Source organism: Chrysochloris asiatica, unplaced genomic scaffold, assembly GCF_000296735.1.
Source record: "Chrysochloris asiatica unplaced genomic scaffold, ChrAsi1.0 scaffold00010, whole genome shotgun sequence".
In the NCBI taxonomy this organism is placed as follows: domain Eukaryota; kingdom Metazoa; phylum Chordata; class Mammalia; order Afrosoricida; family Chrysochloridae; genus Chrysochloris; species Chrysochloris asiatica.
The window spans coordinates 11089671-11110618 of NW_006408528.1; the positions used below are offsets into that span (position 1 = coordinate 11089671).

The 20948-nt window shown below is 38.8% G+C and overlaps 1 protein-coding gene across 1 annotated transcript in view; it reads left to right on the forward strand.

The window, feature by feature from the left end:
• Positions 1 to 5088, forward strand: part of SLC25A13 (solute carrier family 25 (aspartate/glutamate carrier), member 13) — a 273994-nt gene extending 268906 nt beyond the window's left edge. Inside the window, exons 16-18 of the mRNA XM_006834264.1 lie at positions 4208 to 4366; positions 4465 to 4555; positions 4852 to 5088. Of these exons, the coding sequence (XP_006834327.1) occupies positions 4208 to 4366; positions 4465 to 4555; positions 4852 to 5038 (437 nt within the window). The 3' untranslated portion in view covers positions 5039 to 5088. The remainder of the gene's footprint in view (positions 1 to 4207; positions 4367 to 4464; positions 4556 to 4851) is intronic.
• Positions 5089 to 20948: the final 15860 nt, after the last annotated feature.

Consider the following 20948-nt stretch of genomic DNA (forward strand, 5'->3'; position numbering starts at 1 on the left):
GCTTTCTACTCCCGTAAGGATTTACACCCTCGGAAACCCTGTACAGGGTCACTATGGGTCAGAACCGACTTGATGGCACTTAACAACAACAACAAGAGAATTTTAACGTGTCAGTGAACAATAGAAAACTGGAGTGCAGGTCGTTTTTTTAAGGTAAAACATAAATATTAGTTACAAAGAATTGCATTTAATGCAAGAGAGCCCTCTTCTACTTTATGTGGAGTTTCAGACAACTTTTGTGTCTAAGCTAAAAGTGCAGGACACTATTCTAAAGAAAGGGCACTTGTCTGGATTGGGCAAGTGTGAAGACTGAAAGAAGGCAGAGTTTAAGGTAACAGATAGCTATAACATAGATGTGAAGGGGCCTGAATGAGAACGTTGGTGGGCTGTGAGATGGGGACAGAACCGTTAGATAGAAATGAGGAGAACGTTAACATAATGTAAAGAAAGTAAGCAAAGTCACTGGACAATTTATGCAGAAATTGTTTAATGGAAGCCTGTTTTGTTATGGATACTTTTGTCAAAAATAAAATTAAAAACAAAAAATGGCCTATGGAGCTTAGTTCTACTCTGACAGGCATGGAGTTGCAATGAGTTGGAATCTAGTCTCCAAACACTTGTTTAGGTTAATTTATCAAGAAAAGTGTAATTTAAAAGCTTAGCAGGACAAGATACGCCTGGGACCCCCAGACATCCATTTCCAACAAAAAGGAAACATGACCAGCAAAGTACACCTTCCAGATAGGACTCATCCTTAGTTTTCATTACTATCCCACTAACTTTTGTAAAGCATATGTTCCTCTGTTTATTGGATCCAAAGCTTAATGTATATATTTTTTTGGATCAAGGTTAATTTTAGAGTTTTTCATATTGCCTTTGATCCTTAATCTGTACTGTCCACTAGACATATCAGCTTCTAAGAGAAATGTGATGGTTTCACATTGGGAATACAAAGTATCATGTTCTCTTCACAGTGTCTACTGTGTCTCCAGCACCTGTAACTGACCTGCTGTTGTGTAGTCAACTCCTGCTCCTGCAACCCCACAACCCATGTGTGTCAGAGTAAAGCTGTGCTCCACAGGGCTTTGTTTTTTTGTTTTTAATACTTTTATCGTGTTTCAGGTGAACGTTTACATGGCAGATTATATTCCCATCTAGCAATACACAGATTAGTCCAAGATGTTGGTTACAGTCCCCACAGTGTGTCAGCACTTTCCCACCTACTTTGGTGCCTTCCATACAGTTTCCCTGCTCCACCTGAATTTTGGGTCCATGTTGACCCGTAGTTTCATAGAGTTGATTGTTTAAAGGAGTACATTCTTCAGGGGTGCCATTATCTACATTATTGGTCAGTTTGTTATTTGGCTGAAAGGTGACCTTCAGGAGTGGCCTCAGTGCCAGGTTAATCCAGAAGGTTTCCAGAAGTAGATCACCATGCTTTTTTTCTGTTGCTTCTTTGAGTGAACTCGAAGCTTCAAATTTTCAGTCAGCAGCCAAATGCGCTTAGGGTTTATACCACCTAGGGACTCCCTCCTGTCTTTAGAAAAAGAGAAAACTCAGGCCACTTGATCATAAGGCCATAAGTGACTAGGCAAATTCGCTGGGAGTCTCTGCCAACCCTGCCCCAGAAAAGCAGCACATCTTTGGTAGACGAGCTCTTTCCAGTGTCTGCTGCCTTGCCCTCCTTGCTCTAGAACAACCTTTCCACAGTAATTGAGCAGTCCCAATACCGGACTCTCCTTCCTCCTCTGGTATACCCAGTTCCTCCTTCTAATTCTTAAGTAACTTCACAATAAGTCAGAACCAACCCAATGAAACCTAACAACCATAACAAGTTATTGTTGTTCCAACTCAGTGACCCTACATAGGGCTTCTGAGGAGTGGCTGGTGGTTTTGAACCACCAAACTTGTAGTTAGCAGTCCAGTATTTATCTTTCAGTACCATACTAGGACTCCCAGATCCTCCTTGGTGCCTCAACTCAGTTCTGACTCACAGCGACCCTGTATAGGGTTTCCAAAGAGTGGCTGGTGAATTTGAACCACTGAGCTTGCAGTTCAAACCGACCTTGTGGTCCAGTGCATTATCCTGCAGTGCCACACCAGGATTCGAGTTCCTCCTAGGCCTCAGCAAATGTCAGTTTAGTAAAGACAGAACCTGGGAATAGAATTAATGAGAGTCATGTTTACGCCATATTACCAGCAACACCGCAACACTTTTTTCCAGATAACTTACAAACTTTTTTTCGGGCATTTTTATTCTGCCAATTTAATCAGTATCTTTCCTCTCTCCTCATCCCCTGCCCCATATTTTGTCTACTTTCTTTTTTCACAATAAGAAAATGCCTATGAAAACCACTCTAACTAAAGAAAACTCTTTTACACATATTATTCTTGTATTTCTTTACAGTCCCATTCTGACATGCCTGCTCACTGTTGTAAGGAGGATTTTATTGCTTGTGTGAAACAAAATGTCTTGCTAATAAACTTTTTCTAAACTAGGAAGTAAAACAATATTGGTGGTGTGAACACAGTGGGTTTCTAAGCATTTTTCATGTTTCCTTCCATTATGTTACAGGATAGATTCCTGGCTCCAAGTTAAAATAATTCCTCCAAACTAATAGGAAATTCAGTATGACTTACTCAGAGAAGTGTTGGATATAAACTGAGCTTTTCACGTGCAAAATTAAGATGTGTTTTAAAACACTGTTACTTGAGTTAATTTAGTTTGAGGAGCTAGGTAAAGGTGGATGAGGAAGAGATACTTCTTAAGTAATATAAGCATGTGCTATACATACTGCTCCTACACTCACATACTCCCCCTGTAACTTTAAAGCTGTCTGTTAGAAGGATGAGATGTAGTTGCTAGCCAGACCATGTTGGTTTGGACAGAAATTCTTACAGAATTATTAAGCCTTAAAAAAAGCAAAGGAGATTTATGCATCTGCGTTTGACCAATTTGGTTTGGAATCCGTTCATAATGGAAAAGTAATAAAACCGTAAGAGACAGTGTCTTCTGAGCACAGTCTCGCTTTTAAAAAATCTAAACATGGGCTGCCCCATTTTGGATTAAATGACTGTAAAAAAGTTTCCTGTTGGTGATTTGGGGAGAATTTTCTTCTTGTTGTTGTTTCATTTTCATTGATTATTAACCAGTATAAACTTCAAGTTTTCTGTCAGTTATTTTTCTGGAGGGCGTCGGTCTTAGGAAAAAGGAATCCTAAAGTGTTATCTGCCGGAATCTTCCTCTTCCTTTATTGTTATCTCCACTACACACAGAGTGTCACACAGTCACACATAGTGTTTGTTTAGCTATCTGTACAGTCATTTTCTTGTGGAACTGGAGAGGTAAAGGTTGTGTTCTGAATGTTTCCTGTGTTTCTGGTGGGGGGATGTGTATGGTTGAATGAATGAGAGACGGCTCCTCCTGGGACTGCTAGCCACTATGAGAGGCCTGAAGAGGAAACTTACACAACAGCTTAACCTCTGAAGCATTGGACCTACTAACTGTGTGTGTCTCTGATTTCAACAGGAAAGGGGAAGAGGGGCTCTTCTTCACTCATTCTCAACTCCTTGCAGTAATGTTTTTATTGTTAGGTATCATTGAGAAGATTCTGACTCAGTGACCCCATGTGACATAACAGAACTGTCCTGGAGGGTTTTGTAGGCTGTCCTGGTGTGGTGTTGTGTGTTAAGGCGCTGAACTACAAAATCAGTTGAAACCGTAAGTTTGGTGGTTCAAGCTCACCATAGACTCTTTGGAAACCCTATACAGGATCACTATGGATTGGAACCGACTCGATGGCACTTAACAACAACAGCAATTTTTACAGGAGTAGATAACCAGGTCGTTCTCCCTTGGAGCTGCTAGGTGGGTTTGAACCACCAACCTTTCAATGCACCTCCATGGCTCCTTCTGCAGTAATGGCATTGATCAGTGATTTCTTAAAATTCTTTAAATATATAAGCCTTAAAAAAGGAAGGTTGGGAATTTGAGACAAGGGGAGGTAGGAGTGTGTGTAAATGTGTTGGAGCGTTTGTCACTGCAGGCAAGATATTCATGACTTTGTGTTCCATATAGGACAGTGAAGTAGCCATTTTATTTCATTTGATTCTTAACTTTCTTTCCATGACAAGCAGTTGAAAGCACAGTTATTTTTATATAGTGAGAATGTGACCAGACTGAGATGGTACTGTGTCTCTCCTGCAGGTATGCCTGCGGCATCTTTAGTGACCCCTGCTGATGTTATCAAGACGAGATTACAGGTGGCTGCCCGGGCTGGCCAAACCACTTACAGTGGAGTTATAGACTGCTTCAGAAAGATACTACAGGAAGAAGGTCCAAAAGCTTTGTGGAAAGGAGCTGGTGGTATGGAAATAATTTGTTCTTAACTAACCGTTGGGCATCCAATAATTGTTTTTTTAGAAATTTAATTATATTTGTTATTTCCCCTATTTCTTCCATAGCTCGTGTATTTCGATCCTCACCACAGTTTGGTGTCACTTTGCTGACTTATGAATTGTTACAGCAATGGTTCTACATTGATTTTGGGGGAGTGTAAGTATCATGCTAAATCTGAATCTCTGCTGCTTGTGTTACTCTGTTTTGATTGAGTCAGGAACATAAGTCTAGTGCATATAATAAAGTAGAAAAGATATATGAAAATATTGGAATCATGTTAACAAGCTATTTCAAAGAAAAAAGTCTACAAGTGTCTAAAATTGAACAACACCTTTATTTTGTTTAATAGTTTTGGGACGTTGTCTTTGCCAAGTTAAAAAATAATAATAATTATACAAAAGAAAACTAAAACAAAACTGAGATTTTTTTTCTCTTATTTTCCCTTCCTTTAGAAAACCCACGGGACCAGAAACAGTCCCTAAATCCAGGATCGCACTGCCAGCTCCTAATCCTGATCACGTTGGAGGCTACAAATTGGCGGTAGCAACTTTTGCAGGGATTGAAAACAAATTTGGACTTTATCTACCTCTCTTCAAGCCACATGCATCTACCTCAAAAGTTATCAGCGGAAGCCCATAGGAGGACCAGCCCCGGGTATTGCTGAAACATTGTGATTACAGCAGTGAAGACCACCTCACCTCAGCAAACTGACGCAGCAGCTTATTCCTTTTACATCCAGTTCCTGTTTAAATTATTATTGAGGCTTTTTATAAAGTAAAATTGTTCACTTTCTCTGTGTGTTTCCTTAACCAAATCATTGGATTATTCATAATTATTCTTTGAGCTTTAGCCTTGTATCTCACCTGTTTAGGATTGGGTAACACCACTACGTGATCTGGGGAGAGGTGCCAGTAGGGATAAAAATTTGGATTGTTCACCTTGGAAAGGAATTAGAGTCCCAAAGAGGTTACTGGAAGAGGGTTGTGCTTAAATAGGTAGTAAGATGGGTACATCCTTATAAAAATGAAAAAACACTGTAAGAAAGGGAAAAAGTGATCAGAAATAGCCAGCCTGGTTTCAAATTTTAAACATACACAAATTTTGTCTCTGGATTATATTATGAAGCTTTTATGTGAAACATGTTTGTTTGTTTTTGTGGGTTTTTGGTAATAAAAACCATATTGAAGATGCTACTGGTACCAAGACTACTAAGGAAAAGTCTTTGTTGTTTAGGGAAGTAAGTTCTTCTGGCATTTTACAGTCTAGACAGATAAACCATGGGATGCAGCGCTTCTCCTGGATGTGCTAAGTTTGAGTAACTGCCCGTGTGCTGTACACATGCTGATTACTCCTTCTTTCAATGGACACCATGGAAGAAATGGTGCACCCTAATCCTCTGTTCTAGTACCTGATCCTCTGTCCCCATAATCAGCACCCATTTGCTATTAAAACTCACTTTATCTTAAATCATGTAAGTCAAATATATTATAATGTGATCTTTAATTTGTGGTGCCTTCTATAGCATTCAGAAGCTTTTGTGTATTTGGAAGTAGAAATAAACTTTTTAAATTCATTACATTGTTTGGTATTGTGCATACCATGTGGTGAATGAATGCAGTAATTGTCATTACTGGACTCCCATGTTTGTTGTTGTTGTTGCTTTAATGAGTTTTATTCACACCATGGTGGATATATGCTCATGATCTTTCAAGGAAATATGTACCCTTGATTTCAATATGCCGTAGTTCTGAGTGACTAAGAGAAACTTTGTTTAACTTATAGAACCATAAAGTTTCAGTGCAAGTTTGGGTATGATAACAGGTATGAAGTGACAGTTGTAAATGTTTTTCATATTTTCTGATTTTTATTCATACCAAAACCATATATTTTGATGACATAGGCTAATATTTGGTCAACACAATTATTTGGAGTCCTGGTGTGGTGCTATAGGATAAGCACTGGACCTCAAGTTTCGTTTGAACTGCAAGGTCGGTGTTTCAAACTCACCAGCCGCTCCTCGGAAACCCTATGCAGGGTCACTATGAGTCGGTACTAACTCAATGGCACTTAACACAATAATAACTCAATGGCACTTAATTAACATAATTATTTGGAGAAATAAGCTAGTCTTGAACAGAGTTTAGAACTCTTTTACTTAGACTACAATGATGCTCCTAAAGATGTTAATGGTCAATCTATTGGTAGTCAGTATGAAGGAACATTCCTTCTATGTTGTTGTAGTTAAGTTCTGTCGAGTCAGCTCTGAGAAGTGGCTGAGTTTGAACCACCAGCCTTGTGGTTCAAACCGACCTTGCAGTCCAGTGCTTTATCCCACAGCACCATACCAGGAACTCCATCCATAGGAGACAGACATTGAGAAGTCAGTCTGTGTTGCTGTAGGTCAGCAAGATGACTTCGAAAGTACATTTGGAATTGGGAAGAGTCACTGTCATCCACAAATCTCTGTAGTTTTTTTGGGGGGGGGGAGGGATTTTAAAAAAATGTACAGAACATTTATTGTCTTAAGCAGAATTGGACAAATTTACGCATGGCTTCTTCCATGTCTATTTGGCAAAACCAAAGGGAAAGCCCCATTCCCAATGTGTGAAGGAACAGAAACCTCCAAGTACAAACAGATCTCTGTATTTTCCTCTCAAAAATCAGAGTCACAATAGGTCTTAGAATTGTGGATGGTCTTATAATAACAGGGCATGCTAGCTTTGGTCTTCTAAGTGTGGAGAAAAGTTGCTGAGTGTTTATCTCTGCGTTCATTTTCTTCACGTGCTTGAAACTTTATAGACTATCAGCTTTCCAGAGAAAAAACATTGACCCAAATGGCATAACTGGTGCAATACCCCAGTGGCTTCTTAAGAGCTGCTGTATTTGATGGGAGACTGTCTTGGCTTTACTTTGACTCCCACATAGCTGTGGGTGATTCTCTTTAGTACTTAAGAAAGCAGAGACTCTAGGAAGTCAATGAAGAAAGAGTCACATGTCTGAATTTCTTTAAATCCTTGATTTACTCTGTTCAGGGATAGGCAGTGACTTGAGACTGTTTGAAGGAGTTCTAATTTCCCTCTGAGTTCTGCTCACTGGGTGGTGGTACTGTGACATCCTTGAAAAGGACTGCAATCACTGCCCAGTGAAAACCATGTAAAATTTGTTCTGGGTTTTTGTCGTCCTAAAGTGACAGCACAATACATCATCAGTGGTATGGTTGCTGTTCCTAAAGTCAGCTGTTTCCCTCCTGCACGCTGAAGAACAGAAAGAGGAGTAGCCCCCATCAGCTTTCCTGCCCACCCAAGGGGACCAGCCTCCCCCTGTTCTGCCCTGCCCTGGTCCACTTCCTGATGCCTAGGGGAGGGGGAGGGGGAAAGGCCTGACTTGTAGAAGCTTTTTTTTCAAGGAGGGGAAAAAATGTGAAGCTGACCACAAAGTGAACACACTGACTCTTGGGTTCCAGTCGTGGCTGGGTTTCTTGAGGCTGGGTGGCACGCTGTCGCCAATCTCATGCTACACCTCATAACCCACAGCCATTTGCGGAGCTCCCTGGGGTCGTCTTAATCCCAGCAGCCAGAGTCGCACAGGGAAAAATAAGAATTCTGGCACAGAAAGGAGTCATTTAAATGCTTATTGCATTTCAAGCTTCAGTTTTTACTTAGCTAAAATATTTACCATTGCTGGAAAACAATGTTTAAAATTTTGTGCTTATATGTTATTTAATGGTGTGGCCTATGTAAACCTCAGGATGCTTACATTTTGACAGTCTTCTGGAAATGTTTAACAACACATAACTCAGAACGGGGAATCAAAACAGGAACAAATTGTGCTTGAAACTGTAACCTACTCCAACTAGGTAACCAGCACGTCCATTGGAATACTTCAGGTGGAGGGAGAGAAATCTTCAGTGATGGAATTTCATGAATCCTGTCTTATGGCTGCATTTGCAACCGTTTTTGATAAACTCCCCCTAAAAGTTATCAAGATCCTTTTACCACAGAAGCCATACTTGAAGAGATGAATTTGTAGCCTTGCCATTGAGCACAATCCCATTTTAAATGCAGGGTAATCAGATGGTTTCAGGATGTGAATTCTCCCAAAGATTTGTAAATGGTCAGAGCAGAGAAGAACTTTTTTTAATTCTCCCAAAGATTTGTAAATGGTCAGAGCAGAGAAGAACTTTTTTTTTTTTTTTAAAACACAAAGGAGGTGTGCCTTGCTTTACTTTTTGGGGTTAACAACACTCATCAGAGGGTTCTACCTTCAATGTTATGAAGGCCACAGGGAGTTGAGAGTATTATTTTAAAGTCTGAGGTCTCCAAAAGTATTGTCACCTATGTCAGGGACAGCCTTCAATTCAAAGTCTAGACTGGACTTCTTAAAAATAGGGACTGTTTTTGATTTTTGTGCTTCAGTGCCTGGAACTTAGCAAATGTGGGGATTTTTTTTTTTTTTTTAATGGTAAATTAATGCATGAATGGATATATGAATTTTGAGAAGTTACTTTTATTCCAACAAATAATCTCCATTATTTTCCTACTTTACAGGTCTTTCCTACTGTTGGAATTAAGACCATAATCCCAGTTCTGAAGCATCACAGTCTTATTTATTGATTACTTAATTTAGACATTAGAAATAAATATTTTATTAAGGCAAATACAGCTATTCAAAATTGGTTTCAATTAATAGGTAACTTTGAGGCAGGAACTGACATGTAAGCTAGAGATATTTATATTTCCTTATTGTTATTAAAATGATGCATTTGAAATTAGTGTTACATCAGGTTTGAGAAGTATCTAAGATAGTGTTCCTTATCAGTGAATGAATTCATTATTTACAAATCATTCTCTGCTCATCTCAGCTCCTGACATTTATATAGCCCTCAGGGCACAGTGGCAAGCTTTCATTTAGAAGTTGCTGAGGACAATAAGAACTCTCAAAAGGGTTTGTTTTTTAGCAAATGCATTAATTGACTCCAAAAAGAGTACAAATGGAACACTGCTTTCATCTTCTGGGGTAACCTAATAAAATAATGTTGTTTGTTTTTAGATTCCCGGCTGTTAAGGGGGTTTTTGCTCAAGGCAAAACCACAGTACCCTCGAATAACTTCAGAAGGAAAATTAAGAAGACACACTAATTGTACTTGTCTGAAGCTTGCTTCTCCTGGGTCGCAGACACACCCCCCTGCACACTGGTCTGGCCGCCAAGGCTCCAGTGCCCACTGCTCCTTTCATTCCATTGGGCAAGCCTCTTCAGAGATGCCTGGTTTTGCAGGAGAGCAGTTCTTAAAGTAATTTAAAAATGGATTCCAGCTCTCTGAAAAGACTTGTGTAAGCATGCTGTAGTCTGTTTTACGAGGTGAGGAAAGGGCAGTGTCGTTTAATGCAAGAAGTCTGATTAAAACACTCTTCCAGCTCACATCACCCCCTGCGCCATCCTTAGTCTCCTACTCCAGCTCTGGCTCTGATCCATTAATGAACTGATTTCAGATGAGAGTTGTTAGATGCTGTCCACTCAGTTCTGACTCACAGTGACACTCCCGGGTTCTGTGTCATCCTCAAAGTTGTTATATTTGAGCCTGTCGCTCTAGTCATTGTGTCAAACCAGTTCATTAAGGGTCTTCCTTGTTTTTGCTGATCCTTTATGTTTTGAAGCATGTTTCCTTCTCCCAGGACTGGTCCCTTCTGACAACATGTCCAAAGGACATGAGATGAAGTTTTGATATTATTCCCACTTCTAAGGAGCATTCTGGCTATACTTCATTCAAGACAGATTTGTTTGTTCTTCTGGCCGTCCGCGGCAATTTCAATATTCTTCACCAGTACTGTAACTCAAATGCATCAGTCTTCTCCAGGTAAATAGTTCTGTCCCCACCAAAGTATTCTGCCAGTAAGGATCGAATCAATAAGAGATATTTGAAATGGACTCTTGGTGTGGTGCTGTAGGATCAACACTGTACTTCAAACTGCAAGGTTGGCAGTTCAAATTCATCAGCTGCTCCTTGGAAACACGATATAGGGTCACTACGAGTCAGCACTTTAACAACAACAACATTAGAAATAACAGACACAGTCTAATTTAAACATCTCCATACCTTAATGTATTCTTGTACTTTAAGGTACTATTTTGTTCCTCGTATTTTGAATAAGGAAAACAAAATAGAGGTTTAGTATCTTGTCCAAAGTCTCTCAGCTATTAAGTGAAGAAACTAGATTTGAACCCAGGTGTGAGCAGAGCCCAAGCCCTATTATCTCTGTACTAGGGTTGTGGACAAAATTCAAGACAGTTAGTTCTTCAGATAACCAGGATTCTAATGATTCTCAATATCAGATATACCATTCCTGAATATAGAAGGGAAGGTCACTGTCTGATTTCTTTCTAAATTGTAAGTGCATTTACTGTATCAAAGAGTTCCTGAGGATCTGGTGAATCCTGACGAGCCTTTTGAGCATCTTCTTAAACTATTTTAGTCTCTTAAAGTCAGGAGTCCTGGTGTGGCACTGCAGAATAAGCACTGGACCAAAAGGTTGGTTTGAACTTCAAGGTCGGCAGTTCAAACTCACCAGCCACTCCTTAGAAACCCTATACAAGGTCGCTATGAGTTGGAAAGGATTCTACGGCACTTAATAAGAACAAAGTCCACAAGGAGATAATTGGGACAACTTGAAGCATTTAACCCCTGGGTATGAAATTGGAAGGTAAAAAGGGGTAAAAAACAGATACATTTACAAACTGTTACAATACAACACAATATAATATGAACTAAAAAACATTAGGAAGTGTTCTACAACATAAGTTGGAAATAAGGAAACCAAATTGAAAGTAAATATCTATGAGTACTTGGCCTCAAAGTGTGTCTTGAGGGAATGAAGACAGTTTACAAAATGAGGGATTTGCCAACATTATTACGTTTGGACATGAAATTTAATCACCATGAATGGTGGAAAAGTCTTACTGGATTTTCAACAAGTTTCCTATTACCCCTAATGTTAAAATAGAGGATACCCACTACTCAGGGACGGATTATTCAATAAGCAAGGTAAGCACAGGCTTCCTTATTCTTGCTTAGTAACCTGTAGTGAAGAGGTTCACCTGTGTGTCATTACATCTTTGATGATGTGAGGGACTAGCAAGCCTGAATTCACCCTCTGGTAACGTAGTGGTTACGAAACGGGCTGCGAACCTTAAGGCCAGCAGTTCTAAACTACCAGCCGTTCTGCGGGAGAAAGATGAGGCTTTCTGCTCCCGTAAAGATTTATAGCCTCGGAAACCCTGTACAGGGTCACTATGGGTCAGAACCGACTCGAAGGCACTTAACAACAACACAACAACACTGGGTAATCTAACACTGCTACTACATTTTGTAGCCCCCTCCCACATTTGTATATAAGTGAAAGCAGATTACTGACTGACCCACACCAAAACTCATAACGTATTCTTCCAAGACAAAAGAGAAAAAGATTAAATTCTCATATTCATAGTGCTTGCATTAAAAACAGATAATATAGTTCCTGTGTGAACTTCTGTTTAGAAGCAGAATTTACTTACATAAGTTGCATATCTAGAAATATGCTAAATTACTTTGAAAATGAAGTACAAGTTTAAAAAGAAAAAGGGGGAAAATATCTCTAAAATGTGCAGAGCATCAACGGCCTGTAAGGCAGTATCAATTAGCCACTCCACAGAAGAGCCTGATTTTCTTCATTTGGGCCAGCTCCAGTATTACTAAAGGCTGGAACTCTGTTATAGTGAAACCAGAAAAGTAAAAATTCCAGATGGGAAAAAAAAAAAAAAAAAAAAAAAATTTCTTCTGAAGATTACAGTGAAGTGACCGACAGATGCTTGTTGAATTTATTGGAAACAGAACTTTCTGTACAACTTCCTCCTTTAGTTTCACAATGTGTCTATCTCATTCCTCGTAATTGATGAAGCAGCTCACACTTTACCTGGAACCTCAAACTACCCTGTGACCACCACTAAAAGAATTGGTGACTTCTGTCTTTTTTTTTAAATAGTTTGGCTGCATGCGTGTGAGTGTCGAGAAACCATTCGTTCGATTTCTTTTTGATACTTGGGAGTTGTTGAATGCTGTCTAGTCAATTCTGATTCGTATAACCCTATAGTACAGAGTAGAACTGCCTTATACAGTTTCCAAGGCTAGAATATTTATGGGAACAGATCAATCCGGCCTTTTCCCTCAGAGTGGATGGTGGATTCAACCACCAATCTTTCTATAATCACTGAACGTTTGATCATTGTGCCAACAAGCTGTCTTTCCTTGAAATTAAGCATGGCAGTCTTTCCTTTTACTCAATATCCAAAGCATATTGCTTTTCTTTAATTATTAAGCCTTTTAATATTATGGAGTCCTGATATGGGGCTGTAATATAAGCACTGGACCACAAGGTCGGTTTGAACAGCAAAGTCAGCAGTTCAAATTCACTAGCTGCTCCTTGGAGACCCAATCAATACAGGGTTGTTATGAGTTGAAAATGACTTAACAGCACTTAATAGCAACAACTAATACTATGTATATCTGGCTAAGTTATTTAAAATTATGATAATGGAATTTGACATAAATTGGATTTAAGGGATAAATATCTCCTTTATTTTAAAGTTACTTAAAATAAAAAATTTAAAACAAAGCATAGCAATGTATCCTTAAGCCCTAATATTAAAAATTAAATAAATTCTTACTTAATTTTGTTTGTTTCAAACATTACAATTTTGAGAGATTTCTGCTACTGGTCAAGATGGAACAGTAGAGAAGACTAGAAAGCTGGAAAAAACTATATGATACACTTATTTTCAGATACTGGATATCCTGCAAAGTAGCACTGTGAAGTCTGTGAGAAGGGAAACAAGCAAGGTGAAGTCCATCTTTGTGCCAGCTGACTGCCTAGAGGGATTTTCCAACCACAAAACAGGGAAAGGGAATCCAAACAGAACTCAGCAGTCTCTCCAAATTGATGAGCCAGAGATCAGGGAGGCCACTGTAGCTGAAATTTGTAGGACAAAGTACCAAACAGCAAATGCTGCTTAGAGAGCGAGCACTGGGGTTTTGCAAAGAGGTAACTCTTTGCCTGATGAGTACTGATGTATGCATTTATGAAAGAAAGCTATCCAAGTCTTGCTAAAAAACCACTGAAAGGGAGGAAACAGAAAATTTCTGTGGCTCACACAGAGAAAATAACTTGGATTTCCACCAACCAGAGTGGAAAGTCTTTATAATATATAAAACATCAGGTAGAAGCCTCACAAGAAGGAAGATATAGCTCAGAACAAAGTGAAAACTCAATCAATAGAAACAGACCCATAAATGAAAGATGATGGAACCAGCAACCACACTAATAGAACAGTTATTATAAATAACTCCTCTGGTCAAGGCCACCACGCATCTGTCAGTTTGCTGTATTGTGATGACTTATGTGTTGCTGTGATGCTTGAATTCATGCCACTGTTTTAAATGTCAGCAGGGTTGCCCATGGTGCACAAGTTTCAGTGGGGCTTCTAGAATACAACAGACTAGAAATAAGGAGAGGAAAACCATTTCTGAATGGCTACCACTGAAAACCTTATGAATAGGAGCAGAACATGGTCAGATATAGTGCTGCCAGATGACAATGTTATGAACTGCAGCAAAATATTGTCAGATATAGTGCCAGAATATGAGTCCCTCAGTTTGGAAAACACTCAAAATATGACTGGGGAAGAGCTGCCACCTCTAAGGAGAGATGATCCTAATAACATGTATGGAACAAAGCTTACACAATTTCCATTTACTGAGGGGGCACAACTCAGAATGAGGAGAAAAAGCTGCAAACATCTATTAATAATCAGAGCATTAAGTGTGCAAGTATGAAATTAGGAAAGTTGGAAGTTGTAAAAAAATGAAACAAAATACATATAGATCAATAGCATAGACATTAGTGAGCTGAAATGGACCAGTATTGCAATTTTGAATCTGACAATCGTAGAGTTTATTACACATGGAACAACAAATTGCAAAGGAATGGTGACACATTAATCGCCAAAAGAATATTTCAAGATCTGTCTTGAAGTGTGCAATGCTGTATATAATAAAATAAAACCCATACGCCTACAAGGAAGACCAGTTAATAACTATTATTCAAATTTATGCATCAACCACTAAAGCCAGTGATGATGAAATGGAAGAGTTCTACCAACTTCTTTAGTTTGAAATTGATCAAACATGCAATCAAAATGCATTGGTAATTATTGGTGATTGGAATGCAATGGTTGGAAACAAAGAGGAAGGATCAGTAGGTGGAAAATATGGCCTTGATAATAAAGATGATGCTAAAGATCGCATGATGGAATTTTGCAAGAACAATGACTCATACATTTGCAAATAACTTTTAAAACAACAAAATAGGTGACTATGCACATGGACCTCACCATATGTATACACAGGAATCAATTTGGCTATCAGTGGGAAAAGACAGTGGAGAAACACAATATCATGAGCCAAAACAAGACCCAGGGCAGACTGTGTAACAGAATATCAACTGCACATATACAAGTTCAAGCTGAAACTGAAGAAAATAAAAACAAGTTTATGATAGCCAAAATACAACCTTGGCCAAATCTCACCCTAATTTACAGGCCATCTCAAGTACAGATTTGATGCATTAGACACCAAGACCAGAAGAGTTGTGGAATGCCATCAACAACATCATAAAGAAAAAAGCAAAAAGTCATTAAAAAGACAGGAAAGAAAGAAAAGACAAAATTGGATGTCACACAAGAAATATGAGCCAGAACACAAGTAGATACATGCACATCAATATTCAGAACAGCACTATTCACAATAGCCAAAAAAAAAAAAAAAAAATGGAGACAGCCTAAGTGTCCACCAATGGAAGAATGGATAAACAACTTTGGTACATACACACATTGGAATATTATGCTACCTTGGAGATATAACAAGGAAGCTGCAAGTCACCGCATAACATAACAAGGATGAACCTTGTGGACATTATGCTGAGTGAAATTTGTCAGTCACAAAAGGAAAAATATTGCATAAAACCATTATTGTAAAAGCTTAAGAAAAGATACCCATACTAAAAGGAAAAAAATATATATTTATTGGTTACCAGGGGTGGGAGGGAGAGGTAGAGCACATGGTAGGGGATAGACACAACATAATTTTGGTGTTGGGGAGGGCAATACACATGAAAGAGACAGGAAACTTAGACATCAGTTACATAAAATGTGGGGGAAGGGGTGGGGGGGAGGAACTATAAAGGCATGAAGTGACTGGCTTACAAGTTTTCAAAAGGGAGTTTAATTACAGGGTGTGCGGGGGAAGGTAGAATCCCCACTGAATAGTTTCCATCTTGTCTAGACAGGTCTGGTGAAAAGAGATGGGGATAAGATTCTTATGATTCAATAGTGAATGATTGTTATCATGACTAATTGTGATTGTCACAACTGTAAAGGTAGAAGCTTTGTAACATAAAGCAGGGAGTAGTTAATCTTACAGTCCAGGGACAGAGGACCCTAGGACCATCAAGGGAGAAGAGCATGAATGGAATGTGGGACCCTATGCAGAGAAACAGTGACACCAGAGATGGAGGCAGAGATGAGGGCATGGACAGAGAGCGAGCTGAGGACTCCAGACTCATAGAGAGAGAAAGGCTGTGTGCTAGAGCCAGGAGGCAGACTTGCAGAATGTGCCCTCTGGTTGTTTAAATGAATATATATTCCTGAGTGTTTTTGTGTACATCCCAAACCAAAAAACAAAGGGAATAGATGCAAATACTGTTGAATGATGCATGGAGGGATTGTAATCATTGTAATGAAATGAAATATGATAGAAAGAGTGTAAAAACCAATGTTCTCCCACATGAACTATCACTCGATTCACAACAAAATAAGAAACGTGGCATCAGGATTGGAGGACAGCTCGTTAATAACCTGCAATATGCAGATGATACAACCTTGCTTGCTGAAAGTGAAAAGGACCTAAAACACTAATTGATGTTTGCTTGGATCCCCCATCAACACTCATACAAGCAGCAGCCAAGAAATCAAGTGACATATTACATCAGGCAAATCTGTTACACAAGACCTCTTTAAAGTTTTCAAGAGCAAAAATGTCAGTTCAAGGACTAAGGTGTGCCTGACACAAACTATAGGATTTTCCATAATCTCATACTCATGTGATAGTTAGCCACTGAATAAGGAAGATCTTAGAACAGTTAATGCATTTTAATTATGGTGCTGGAGAAGAATATTAATATTACCATAGACTTCCAGAAGAACAAACAAATCTGTGTTGGAAGAAGTACAGCCAGAATGCTCCTTAGAAGTCAGATGGCCAAACTTTTGTCTCTCATACTTCAGACATAAAATTAAGAGGGACCAGTCCCTGGAGAAGAACATCACACTTGGAAAAGTAGAGGATTCAGCAAAAAAGAGGAAGACACCCCATGAGATGGATTGGCACAATGCAGCAGCAATGTAACAATTGTGGGGATTGCTCAGGAGTGGGCAGTGTTTTGGTTTATTGTGTATAGGATTGCTATGAGTCAGAAATGACTCCACAGCATCTAGCAACAAGTTTTTATAGAATACTCCACCTATCAACATAGAGTACACATTCTTCTCAAGTTGAACCTCACCTAGGTATATAATACTTTGAACCATAAAAAAATCTCAAAAATTTATCAGATTTAAAATCCAGCAACATAAAAGGGATAAGATGTTTGACCATGTGGTCTCAAATAGTTCATTGTTTAAGGGAGTTAAAGTATTGTTTACTTTATATGCTTATCTTTTATTTGTCTAAAAGGTGACCTGCAGATATAGCTTCAATTCGTAGTTCAAAGGGTAAAAGGAAAAATTCTTAACCTGAAAGGGGACATCTATAAAAACCTGCACTTCCTGGTATGATGCTGTAGGATAAGCACTGGATTAATAACTGCATGATTGGTGGTTCAAACCCATCAGCTGCTTGTCAGAAATCCTATACAGAATGGTTATGAGTGAGAACTAACTTAACAGCACTTTACAACAACAAGAACATTATATTTTTCTGTGAAAGACTGAATGCTCCATTACTGGATTAAACAAAAAAAAAAAAAAAAAATTTTTTTTTTAATTTTCACAAATCTTTTGCTAGACAAACAAGGAAAAAAAATCCTCAAATTATTAAAATTAAGAATGAATGTAGTTGTTGTTGTTGTCAAGTCAATTTCAACTCATAGCAACCCTGTATAGGGTTTCCAAGGAGTAGATTTTGTGGTTCAAACCAACTCTGTAGTCCAGAGCATTCACCTGCAGCACCACCAGGACTACGCAGGGAATAAATGAGAGAACATTATTATTGACATTACGTAATAAAAAGGATTACAAGGGACTACCATGGCCAATTTATGCCAAGAAATCATGTAACATAGATGAAACAGACAAATTACAAAAGTACCCAAACTGAATCCAGAATAAATATAAAATCTAAATGTTGTTGTTGTTAAAGTAGGAAGAGATTGAATTAGTAATCAACTTTCAACTGTAACAAAAGTGATGAAAATTGAAGACATTTGGAGTCTATTAGTCCAATGGTCTAATAGGACACATGAATGTCAGGCATCATGAACCTGAGACCAGAACTACATGGTGCCTAGCTGTTCTGAAACTACACTACCAACTGTTCTGAAAGGGGATTACATTAGAAGATCCTGGGTCTAAGGTGAAGTTATTGGTCTCTCGTGTACAGAAGAAAGAAGAATGGAAAAGACTTGGAATCAATTATTCCAATGGACCACACATGTGAGTATCCGTCACCACGACTCTGAGGCCAGAAGAACTAGACAATGTCTGGCTACCACTACCAACTGCTCTGAACAAGATCACATTAGAGTGCCCCAGATACAGTGGGAGAAAACTGTTGTTGCATGGAGGGGATTGTAATCATTGAGATGAAACAAAGTATATGATTTGCTGAATGCAAAACTGATGATCTTGTTTGTAAACCTTCACTCAATTCACAATAATGAGTTTTTGTTTTTTTAAAAGAAGAATATCCTGGATACAGCGGAAGAAACTGTGGAACAAAACTCAAAAGTACAAACATAAAAACAGACTTACTTGTCAGGCAGGAGGATCCTGATATTATGATCCTTGGTCACCCTTCAGTTATGGAGCTGAATTCACCCTCATGGTTCAAAGTTCAACAAACCAGTAGAAAGATTTATAAGGGGGATGACAGATTCCACATATGTGGTACCTTGAATTTACTTAATATGGCTTTTCTATCCAATGTCTTAATTCCTACCAAGTGATTGGGTGGGACCATGCAAATAAGGTGTACAGAACTCTAAGACTGGGATTGGCTAGTTTTATCATCTAGCTAGGTTTAGAAGGCACCATCTCAGAAGCAGGAACAAATGATCCCATCCCAGGACCATTAAGGATGAAGAGTATGAGTGGAGTATCCCTATCTAGGAAAACGGTGACAGCAGAAATGCAGGCAAAGGCAATGGCAGAGGCAGTGGCATGGAGAGACAAAACAACTCTGGGATCCAGGTTCATGGACTGAGGCAGAAGCCAAGAGACCCATATGGCTGAGAGGAGAAAGACAAGAGTGAGGCATTCCTAACTAGACGACTGCTGGATCCTGAGTTGATTTTGATCCTGAATTGTATCCTGTTCATTTCTCTAATAAACCACATAATCATGAGTATTATTAGTGTTCTGTGTGGCCATTGCAACGGATTCTCAAACCCAGATGTGAAGCAAAGTGCTGTAGGAGGGACAGTTAGTGAGTGTCAGACTAGGATAAAGAAGGTTGTAGGTTGGAAGCGTGTCGGAGTTCCGCTTCATATGAACCAGCTCTAGGCTGATTTTGAGTTTGGTTCTCTTTCCCCCATGTGACATCAGAGGAAGTCAGACATTGCCCCTACATTGTTTTTGCAGTAGAATAAACATTGGGCTGTGAACCTCAAGGTCAGTCATGCAAGTGCTCTAGCTGCTTCAATGAAGAAAGATGAAGCTTTTTACTACCATAAAGATTTAAAAGCCTTGGGAACCCTATGCAGGGTCACTATGAGTTGGAACCAACTCATTGGTACCTAACAACCATGGAATGGTCAACCAACCATTCAAATTAGAAATGCAGGATTGACCAAAGGACAAAATTCAGAAGAGTTCGCAAAGAAGGTGGAAAACAAGAATCACTGAGGAAAAGTGGGATTAACTGATGCTACATGGAGAGGTATGCAATCGTTGAAATGGAACTAAGTCCATGATTTGGTGAATGTAAAACTGATAATCTGCTTGGGCAAAGCTTCACTCAATTCACAATAAAAAGTTAAAAACAAACCAACAAAAAACCTCCAGCTAAGGCTGTGAACACTTCTCTGGGGAAGTCTACCAAATACTTAAAGAAGAATTAACACTAACCCTTTTGAAACTCTTCCAGAAAACAGAAAATGAAATAACACTTCATGCTTTATTCTGTGATACCAGTACCAGCCTCCTATCAAACCAGACAGACGTCACAAGAATACTAGAAGCCAATATCCCTTATGAAAATAGACATAAAAATCAGGAGTGAAATATTAGCAAACCAAATGAAGTATCTCTAAAAAGGATTATGCACTATGACCAACTGGAATTTATACTAATAATGTAAGGATGGGTCATCACACATGATTAAATTTTTCATGTCGAGATTGTATTATTTTTGTGTGATGACCCATACTTATATGATCATCTCCACAGACTCAGAAAAATTATTAGATAAAATCCAACATTCTTTCATGACAAAAACTCTCAAAAAACTAGGAATAAAAGGGCATTTTCTCATTCTGATAAAGAGCAACCACTCACACTAACATTGTACTTAATGGTGAAAGACTGAAGATTTTGCCCCTAAATTCAGGAACAAGACAAGGATGTCTGCTCTCACTACTTTTATTTAATATTGTACTGGAAATTCTAGCTAGGGAAATTAGTAAAAGAAAAAGAAGTAAAAGGCATTCAAATAAGAAATAATTTGAATGCTTTTTATTTGCGTTTCAAGTTAGAATGGAAGTGTTGACAAGTAAATTGGGAATTCTCAGACATTGGTGAAACTGTAAATTGGTACAAACATTTGAAAAAATTCTAAAAACATAGTATTGAGTATAGAAACACATTAAAAAATATTACACAGAATAAATAATACTTGTAAATTTAAAAAATAGGAGTCCTGGTTGCACAAAGGCTACATGCTTGGCTGCTAGCCAAAAGGCCGGCACCCCCTAGGGGTTCCGTGGAAGATCTGGTGGGTGATCTGTTCACATACGGTTGTTGTTATGTGATGTCTTGTCGGCTCTGACTCATAGTGATTCTGTACAGGGTTTCCGAGGAGTAGCTGGTGGGATTTGAATCCCCAACCTGTGGTCCTCAGTCCAGTACTTATCCCCCAGCACCATACCAGGAATCCAAGCCTAGGAAACTGTCATGTATGGTCACTATGGTTGAAATAGACTCAATGACACATAACATCAACAATATTCAATATTGTCCTGGAAGTTCTAGA